Below are 10258 nucleotides of genomic sequence, written 5' to 3'. Positions count from 1 at the left end.
TCCCTGCATACAGACATGTGCAGTAAATTGCTGTGGCAGCAGATTGAAGCGGCAGATTGACAGAGACCCGTCATGCACTTCACTCCCAGAAGACAAGCGACAACAAATACTACACAAACACGACAACGTTCTCCTCAACGCACACACAGCTCAGCAGCAACGAGGCTCAGCTCATTCTCTCTTTGTGTGTTTCCATGTGATGCAACAAGCGTCCTGGTCCACATCGGGCCCGTGGACCACCACAGGAGCAAAGTGTGTGTTTGTGACCGTGCGTCCTGCCGCTTTATTTCATCTTGAACTCGTGAAGCATCCAGATGGAGAGAGGATCTCAACATGGTTTTAATGCACGTGTTATTGAACACATTCATGCTAAATACTTCTATAAATGAGACTGATGTATTGCATCTTGGCGCTCAGTGTTTATCTCTCATCGGTAACACAAACACAACTACTCAGCCTTTCACAAGAGGCTCAACGTTGCAGCAAAAGGCTCCAACCATCAGAACATCAGAGATCACGGTCCGTTTCCTCCGGGACTCATTGTACACGTCTCATACTTGTGTGTAAAGTAACATTTTAAATGTAGCAGAGTATTTTACAACTCTTTTAAAGTTCTGTATTTAAGTACAATGTAAGTTACTTTAACGAGACTATCTTCATGTTACGCTACTTTACTTTTTTTATTCTATATTTCAGAAACGAAGATGTGACTTTACTTTTCACTCCACTCAATGCAACAGTTTGTAGTTGAAGCTTCAGACGGTGTGAACACCAGCAGTTCCCATCGAGACAGAAACAGGAGAACTTGTCCTTTAACCGACGTGACAAACCGTCTGCGGCCACAGGGGGGCGCTGCAGCAGCACGTCAGGATGCATCAGCCTGCAGTTCAGTGCTTCTGCTGCTCTGGTTGACATGTGAGTAATGACCATAATGTCACTTCAGAAGCACAAATAAATAAATGGATCAAGTCCAAAAACGAGCCTGAATCTGAGCGCTAATTAGCATTAAGCTAACAAATGAAGTGCAGCACTGAGGCCAAAGGACTGAGAGACGCTTCTTTTTGTTCCTGCCTTCATTTAACTCGTGTTTTAGTTATTGCTGGATTCTGGTGTTGTTAATAAATCCAAATGATAAACCTTGTCCCCCTGATTCCTTATCAGCCTTTAGGGCTTAACAAGTGCTCGTGTTTTATCTCGTGCTGGGAAATCCAGCTCGACCCGATAAGACGTTTGGATCCTCGTCTGATTCTGTTGTTTCCTGTTTCCTTGACTTTCCCTCAAAAGATCATGTTTGTTCAAGAAAGGACAAGTTAGGAAAGCAGTAGGAGACGACTCTTTATCTCAACCACCGTCTGCGATGTGGACTTAACAACAGCAAACTAAACCATTTGTAATAAATACAATAACATTATTTCCTTATTACAACAAATTATATCTGAAAAAACTCACATGATTTAAAGTTTTAGGAAGATGCGTACTGATTGTGTGGTAATGTAAAGACTGCTAACAGCTTTTAAATGTAAGGCAAAACATTCAGAGGTGATGCTGAGCTGACAGGAAACAGCTTTTCATCCGCTCACTGTCCAACACAACCACCAGTAGAGACACACTAAACCACCAGTAGAGACACACTAAACCACCAGTAGAGACCCACTAAACCACCAGTAGAGACACACTAAACCACCAGTAGAGACGCACTAAACCACCAGTAGAGACACACTAAACCACCAGTAGAGACGCACTAAACCACCAGTAGAGACACACTAAACCACCAGTAGAGACACACTAAACCACCAGTAGAGACACACTAAACCACCAGTAGAGACGCACTAAACCACCAGTAGAGACGCACTAAACCACCAGTAGAGACACACTAAACCACCAGTAGAGACGCACTAAACCACCAGTAGAGACGCACTAAACCACCAGTAGAGACACATGGGTTTTAAGCCAGGATCGTGAAGCAGAGCGGCTCAGACGCTCCCCATGTGAAGGTCTTATCTGCACACGAGGCTCAGGTCCTCCCTCGGTTACTGCTGTCCAAAGGCCAAGGCGGCGCAGACGCTGCTGGAAACATAAAACAGAGCGCGGCGTCCTGCAGCTCTCAGAGCGTTTGGTGGAGGGATGAAGATGTGTGCTCGGGTCCTCGTGGCGCTGCTGGCCGCCTGCTGCGCCGTCTGGGCTCAGACGGACGTGGAGAGCGAGGCGAAGGCCTTCCTGCAGAGGTTCGACCAGGAGGCCACGCGGCGCATGTACCAGTACTCTCTGGCCTCCTGGGCCTACAACACCAACATCACCACGGAGAACTCGGACAGGCTGGTGAGCATTGGCCTTGTGGACGTGCAGCGTGGAGCTGCTGTACTCTGACTGCTGTGCTTTGCTCTCTCTCCATGCGACCCAGTCGGAGGAGGGGCAGATCTGGAGCGATTTCTACACCGAGATGTCCGATGAGTCCCGGCGGTTCCCCATCCAGCAGATCAAAGATCCGACAATCAAAGTGCAGCTCATCTCCCTGCAAGACAAAGGCGCCGGAGCGCTGTCTGCGGAGAAAGCTGCTCGTGTAAGACCCTCACTCTGTTGGGATGAGTCTGAAACTCTGCTCATGTTTTAATCTGCTGCTTCTGCTGCGCCTCACCTCAACATTTCCTCCTTGTGTGTGCAGCTCAGTTGGATCCTGAGTGACATGAGTAGGATCTACAGCACGACCGCGGTGTGCCTCAGGGAACAACCCCAGCGCTGCCAGACTTTGGAGCCAGGTGTGTGTGTGAGGAGACGTGGAAGTTTATAATTAACAAAGTCAGCGAGAAAAGGAAAAGGCCTTCTCTGAAACTTCTTGAACGCTGTAATGCATTGTGGGAATTATGCAACACCTGCACTAGAAAGTACACTCAAACACATTTGAAGTACTTTTACTTTCCTTGACTTGTATCTATTTAATGTCCTTTCCGCTGCACTATAATCATCTCATAGCGACACTGTTTACTGGTCAGTTTGGGATTCACAGTAACTGCTGTGACCAGGTCACAGAGAACATGGTCACTTCCCTGTTTTGGTCCTCGGTCCTCATTGGCCAACACTGTGCTGCTGTGCTCAGGCCTGGAGCAGGTGATGGCCGACAGCCGGGACTACGCCCAGCGTCTGCATGTGTGGGAGGGCTGGAGGAGGCAGGTGGGCCAGAAGATGAGGCCGCTCTACGAAGACTACGTGGATCTGAAGAACGAAGCCTCCAGAATAAACGGTGACCAAAAGAACACGCCACATGTCACTGACGTTTAAGTTGTTCATGTGTGAGTTTCTAAGTCTGGATGGAAGAGAATAGGCCTGAAATAATGAGCAGACTTTCACATCATGAGGTGGAAATACTTTGGAAAGCAGACTACATGTGTTGAACTCTTAATCTAATCTCTGGATTGTGTGTAAGACAAACAGAGCTGACAGAGTTCAGTGGTCAGTGAGTGTTGCCATCATGACCTGTAATCCTCCCTCTGCTCCAGACGGTTTTGTAATCTGACGTGTTGATCTCTCTGACTCCTCTGACAGGCTTTGAGGACTACGGAGCTTACTGGAGGTCCAACTATGAGACCATGGAGGAGGACGTGCAGTACCAGTACAGCAGAGAGCAGCTGATGGACGACGTCCGTTCTGTCTACAAAGAGGTGCGTCTGACGCCGGAGGATCCAGCGCCTCGTGTGTCAGAGCGGCTCCATGACGAGAGGAGTCGTGACGGATCTGTTTCCTTTCCAGATCATGCCCCTATACAAGGAGCTGCATGCTTACGTACGAGGCAAGCTCATGGAGGTCTACAAAGGACACATCGAGTCAGACGGACCGCTGCCCGCTCACCTGTTGGGTGAGTCCAAAACATCCTCGCAGAAAAGATCAGAGTCCAACATGAACAACACATCCGTCCTGTCACTTTAGTGTCAGAGTAATAAAACCATAACACGATTTAACTGGGCGATAAATGTCAGCACATAAAGAAAACATCCTCAGAGCAAGAAGACTTGAATGATGACGGAAGTCTGGAAGAGATAGTTCAGCCCAAAACCATGTCTTATATTTATATTAATGTTTGATGCTCGTTTTCATGGATTGCTTTGCTGAACGTTGCCTAGTCTTTGAGATAAAGGCTGTAGAGATGTGTCTCTCCATCATCTCCAATATGAAGCATCAGACAACATCACACATACAAACAACAGCAACGTCTCCAGAAGTGGATTATCTTGAGTTATCTTGACTGATAAATATAACCACAGCTCAGCGGATACATACATATTTGAGTGAACTTTCCTTTTTAAAATAACAAAATAAAAATAAATGCGACGTTCCGTGTTCAGCTGAAATGAACCTCCAGGAGGAACAGCTGTGTCTCCTTCATGACCTACTGTTACTGTAATAATTCAATAATGACCTTCTGGACCCTTCAGGTGACATGTGGGGGCGGTTCTGGACCAACCTGTACCCTCTGGCAGTGCCCTACCCGGAGAAACCAGACATTGATGTCAGCAGAACCATGGTGGAGAAGGTTCAGTACCACTTGGTTGATTCTGATATTCTGTGTTGTTAGAAGTTATGTTTTATAAGAAGCAAAAAGCCTCCAATGGAAAAAGCAATCGTCCATGAAATGTCCATTGGACCGTCAGGGCTGGACGGAGCAGCAGTTCTTCCGCGAAGCAGAGAAGTTCTTCATGTCCGTCGGTCTGTACAAGATGTTCCCAAACTTCTGGAACGACTCCATGCTGGTGAAGCCCGATGACGGACGCCAGGTGGTCTGCCACGCCACGGCCTGGGACATGGGCAACAGAGAGGACTTCAGGTAGAGACACAAGCACATAGAGCTGCATGTGTTCATGTTCAAAGAGACTAAACACAAGCAGCTTCTGGTCAGAAGGACTGAAAGGGTTTTGTGTGCCGTGTTGAGAAGACTTATCTGATTATAGATACGATATATATCTATATATCTAGTACAGCAGAGCCATAAATGTGAACACGCTGAACAAGAATGTCTATTACTCTCTGAGTCATTCTTTCCTGCTGATGAAGATAAAGTCACTAAAAGTCATTGAACACTTTGTCTCTGCGTGTCTCCGATACGGCGCCACGCCCTGTGACGTCATCTCTTCAGGATCAAAATGTGCACCGAGGTCAACATGGACAACTTCCTCACCGTGCACCATGAGATGGGTCACAACCAGTACCAGATGGCCTACAGGAACCTGTCCTACCTGCTGAGGGACGGAGCCAACGAGGGCTTCCACGAGGCGGTCGGAGAAATCATGTCCCTCTCTGCTGCCACGCCCAAACACCTGCAGAGCCTGGGTCTCCTGCCGGCCGACTTCCTTTATGACAACGGTACGATGCACGGCACACAGCTGATGATTAAACTTACAGAGTCTGACTCACGGAGCCTCACTTACAGAGTTAGACTTACAGAGCCTGACTTACAGAGTCTGACTCACAGAGTCTGACTTACAGAGTTAGACTTACAGAGTCTGACTCACAGAGTCTGACTTACAGAGCCTGACTTACAGAGTCTGACTCACAGAGTCTGACTTACAGAGCCTGACTTACAGAGTCTGACTTACAGAGCCTGACTTACAGAGCCTGACTTAAAGAGTTAGACTTACAGAGTCTGACTTACAGAGTCTGACTCACAGAGTCTGACTTAAAGAGTTAGACTTACAGAGCCTGACTTACAGAGTCTGACTCACAGAGCCTGACTTACAGAGTTAGACTTACAGAGCCTGACTTACAGAGTCTGACTCACAGAGCCTGACTTACAGAGTTAGACTTACAGAGCCTCACTTACAGAGTCTGACTCACAGAGTCTGACTTACAGAGCCTGACTTACAGAGTCTGACTCACAGAGCCTGACTTACAGAGTCTGACTCACAGAGTCTGACTTACAGAGCCTGACTTACAGAGTCTGACTTACAGAGCCTGACTTACAGAGCCTGACTTACAGAGTTAGACTTACAGAGTCTGACTTACAGAGTCTGACTCACAGAGTCTGACTTAAAGAGTTAGACTTACAGAGCCTGACTTACAGAGTCTGACTTAAAGAGTCTTACTTATAGAGTCTGACTTACAGAGCCTGACTTACAGAGTTAGACTTACAGAGCCTGTCTTACAGAGTCTGACTCACAGAGTCTGACTTAAAGAGTCTTACTTATAGAGTCTGACTTACAAAGTCTGACTTACAGAGTTAGACTAACAGAGTCATGAACAGCAAATCAAACACAGAGGGCTGAACACAGGACCAGAATCCTGCGGTACTTCTCTGTTCTGACCGGCTTCCTGAGCCTTTTCACTCCCTCATGACATGTTTTGTGTTTATTTGCGTCTCAGAAACGGAGATCAACTTCTTGCTGAAGCAGGCGCTCACCATCGTGGCCACGCTGCCGTTCACCTACATGCTGGAGGAGTGGAGGTGGCAGGTGTTTGCAGGGAACATCACCAAGGACGACTGGATGAAGCGCTGGTGGGAGATGAAGTAAGCGCAGACTCACACGAGGTGTCCGTCACGTTGTGTATGAACCTGCTGGACACACCGCAGGTGTTGTCGTGTCTCATGTTGTGCGGCTCCGTCGTGGTCTGGCTGACTCTCCGCTGTGGGGCAGGAGGGAGCTGGTGGGGGTGGTGGAGCCGGTGCCCAGAGACGAGACCTACTGCGACCCGGCGGCTCTGTTCCACGTGTCTGGAGACTACTCCTTCATCAGGTAACCTGCTGTGAGCTGTGGAATGAAATACCCTGGCAATATACATGATAGTATACACATGTACATATAATGAGCAGTATACACATGTACATATAATGAGCAGTATACACATGTACATATAATGAGCAGTATACACATGTACATATAATGAGCAGTATACACATGTACATATAATGAGCAGTATACACATGTACATATAATAAGCAGTATACACATGGTACATATAATCAGTAGTACACATATGGCGTGTCTGTGTGTGTGTGTGTGTGTGTGTGTGTGTGTGTGTGTGTGTGTGTGTGTGTGTGTGTGTGTGTGTGTGTACAGGTACTTCACGAGGACCATCTACCAGTTCCAGTTCCAGAAAGCGCTCTGCGATGCGGCCGGTCACACGGGGCCTTTGTCTACATGTGACATCACCAATTCTACAGCAGCAGGAACCAAACTGAGGTACGAAGTACTTCCTGCTCCTCCAGAGCAGAAGCTAATGCTGCAGAACCCAATGCTGCAGAACCCACTGCTGCAGAACCCAATGCTGCAGAACCCACTGCTGCAGAACCTAATGCTGCAGAACCCAATGCTGCAGAACCCACTGCTGCAGAACCCAATGCTGCAGAACCCACTGCTGCAGAACCTAATGCTGCAGAACCCAATGCTGCAGAACCCAATGCTGCAGAACCCACTGCTGCAGAACCCAATGCTGCAGAACCCAATGCTGCAGAACCCACTGCTGCAGAACCTAATGCTGCAGAACCCACTGCTGCAGAACCCAATGCTGCAGAACCCAATGCTGCAGAACCCAATGCTGCAGAACTCAATTCTGCAGAACCCACTACTGCAGAACCCAGTGCTGCAGAACCTAATGCTGCAGAACCCAATGCTGCAGAACCCAATGCTGCAGAACCCAATGCTGGAGAACTCAATTCTGCAGAACCCACTACTGCAGAACCCAGTGCTGCAGAACCTAATGCTGCAGAACCCAACGCTGCAGAACCCACTGCTGCAGAACCCAATGCTGCAGAACCCAATGCTGCTGCTCTGCTCTGACAAGCACCATCAATGCTTCCTTTTAGGAACATGTTGGAGCTGGGAAGGTCCGAGTCCTGGACCCGGGCTCTGCAAACGATCTCTGGTGACGTGAGGATGGACTCCCGCCCTCTGTTGGACTACTTCCAAAAGCTTCATGACTGGCTGCAGGCGGAGAACAAGAAGCAGCAAAGGACCGTCGGCTGGAAGTCTTCGATAGATCCATGTGAGTGCAAACGATGCTCACCTTGAAGATTATTACCACCTCGAAAGTAAAAGACCTTTTTTAATATGAGACTTGGGTTCTTGTACCGTCGTCTTCCAAACGTTCCTCATAGTCGACGCGTCGCCCTTTAAATCCACAACGTGTTGTTTTTGTACAAAGCAGACATGCTGGTGAGTTTTGAGCTGAGTCTCTCCTGCCATGTGGGGTTTCTGTAGCATGTATTCCACACCAAACACAGTTATTTTAACTGTGTTTGATAGATTTTAAAGCTTTGCCACAGGCATAAAACTCTCTCACCATTACGTAATAACTGTGACTTTTTATGTTACTTCTGATGAAATGTTTGCTCTGCCGCTTCACAGTAAAACAAAGAATCCCTGAGGACATTTTTAAGGAAGTAAAAAACACAGAATTAAGTCACTACTGTTTTCATGACGAATGTTTGCATGACCAAAGCGCGTTGCCACATTACTGAAATGTGTATTTTTGGATGAAAATGTTGTAAATGAGGGCAACTTGGTTGAATTTGTACTTTTACTGTAGTTCCCCCTCTTGCGTGACACCACCCTGCTCGCCGTGCCTTCCTGTACAATGACGCACTGGTTGCTATTGGAGGATGCATTCACAGGTTTCAGCAGTTTAAATGCATTCGGCCCCTGCAACAACATGTTTGTCAGATAGAAGGTGGAATCCAAACAAATGCGTGGCCGTGTTCAGGCTGCTGGGTGGAGATTTTATGAGGTTTTTTTCAAACTGAACTTGTTTTTACAGATTCAGATAATGCCATTAAAGTGCGGCTCAGCTTGAAGGCCGCCATGGGGGAGGATGCTGTGAGTATTAGTAATCATTACCAGAGTAGTTATTGGAGTATAAAGGTTGCGACAGCCGACAACACATGAAGTGTATTTTGCACCTCTGAAGTGAACTTCAGTCGGTGTGATGGCCTGGCAAATATTAATCAACTGCAATGTGTTTCAGTATTCCTGGAACGCTAACGAGCGCTACCTGTTCCAGGCTAACATAGCCTACGCTGTGAGGCAGTACTACAGCCAGAGGAACGAGACCGCCGCCTTCACGTCAGTACCAAGAGCCCACAGGAAGAGGCTTCCTGCTTTGTTTCCATCTGTCTTTGTTCCCACACGTGTCTGAGAGCTTCTCTTGGTTTGTACCGGCAGAGCAGAGAACGTCATCGTCTATGACGAGACTCCCAGGATCTCCTTCTACATTGTGGTCACCAGCCCGGCGAGTAACACCACGTACGTCCCAAAAGGGGACGTGGAGGCGGCCATCCGGTGAGCACATTACATACGGCATGTTCTACACAACATGTCCAACACACATCATGTCTGAGCAGCTGTCAGTCGAGTTATGATGCGTGTCTGCCGCCTTGTCCCAGGCTCCGGTAGCTCAGTGCTACGTGGTGCAAGTGCACAGACAATGAATCCTCTCGACTCTGTGATCCTGCAACAGATTCACGTTCAAGTCTCAACAGCTACGATATGGATTGGAACATCATTTTGTACAAAGTTACATGACTCTTCCACAATGAATCGAGCATTATCGTGACACCTGTGTTAGCCTCATGGAGCTGTTAGCATTCCAGTCAAGTAGCTGTAACCCACTCAGTGTTGATGCGTGTGAGCAATGATGGACCATTTCCATCTCGATCGCAGCTTATGCCGCGGCCGAATCAACGACGCCTTCCAGCTGGACGACGCGACGCTGGAGTTCTTGGGGATTCCAGCGACGCTCGCCCCCAACGTGGAGCAGCCGGTGGAGGTGTGGCTGGTGGTGTTCGGGGTGGTGATGGGCGTCGTGGTGCTCGCCGGCCTCTTTCTCGTCATCTCCGGGGTCAGAGACCGCAACAAGTGAGTTTCTGGTCTTGAGGCTGAGACGCGTTTCCGGCGTTGGTCCAGTTTCCTTCCAGTCCTGAGAGACATAACTGAGTTTCCTGTTTGCAGGAAAGCTACGAAGACGGCAGCGGAGAACCCTTACGACACGACGCTGCAGGGACACATCAACCAGACCTTTGAGAACACCGACGACGAGCAAACTGGTTTCTGAGCAGGAGGAAGGTCGTCAGCGCTTCTCCTCATCTCATCTTCATCCTGCAAAGTGTGTTTTATGTTTTAGTTTGTCCGCTTATTTTATAGTGAATAACATTGTAAACTGTCACATTTGATTGCAGGTGATTTTAGTGTACAAAATATGTAAATCTATTCAGTGTTGACAGACTTTTAATATTATACTTAAGTGCATAAGTAGCACAGTAGTACAACTACACTGAAGG

General features: G+C 47.9%; 2 protein-coding genes across 2 annotated transcripts; both read left to right on the top strand.

Moving 5' to 3' along the window:
- The first annotated feature begins 2130 nt into the window (after nt 1–2130).
- ace2 (angiotensin I converting enzyme 2) lies at nt 2131–10032 on the top strand. The gene is made up of 18 exons (XM_068599393.1): nt 2131–2319; nt 2402–2560; nt 2663–2756; nt 3095–3238; nt 3541–3656; nt 3745–3850; nt 4428–4525; nt 4644–4816; nt 5126–5352; nt 6349–6493; nt 6621–6719; nt 7044–7166; nt 7790–7968; nt 8740–8798; nt 8947–9044; nt 9144–9260; nt 9642–9836; nt 9930–10032. The coding sequence occupies exons 1-18, from the start codon at nt 2131–2133 to the stop codon at nt 10030–10032; spliced, it is 2424 nt and encodes an 807-aa protein (XP_068455494.1).
- LOC137801985 (keratin-associated protein 4-12-like) lies at nt 7211–7579 on the top strand (the record flags this gene model as incomplete). The annotated part of the gene is given in 1 exon segment (XM_068599474.1): nt 7211–7579. A coding segment is annotated over 1 exon segment (369 nt), but the record flags the coding sequence as incomplete, so codon positions are not given.
- Nucleotides 10033–10258: the final 226 nt, after the last annotated feature.

This window comes from Clinocottus analis, unplaced genomic scaffold (genome assembly GCF_023055335.1).
Source record: "Clinocottus analis isolate CAN_PGR_092001 unplaced genomic scaffold, fCliAna1.0.p SCAF_47, whole genome shotgun sequence".
NCBI lineage: Eukaryota > Metazoa > Chordata > Actinopteri > Perciformes > Cottidae > Clinocottus > Clinocottus analis.
The sequence above is the reverse complement of the archived record's forward strand: the minus strand, read 5'-3'. Positions and strand labels throughout refer to the sequence as shown.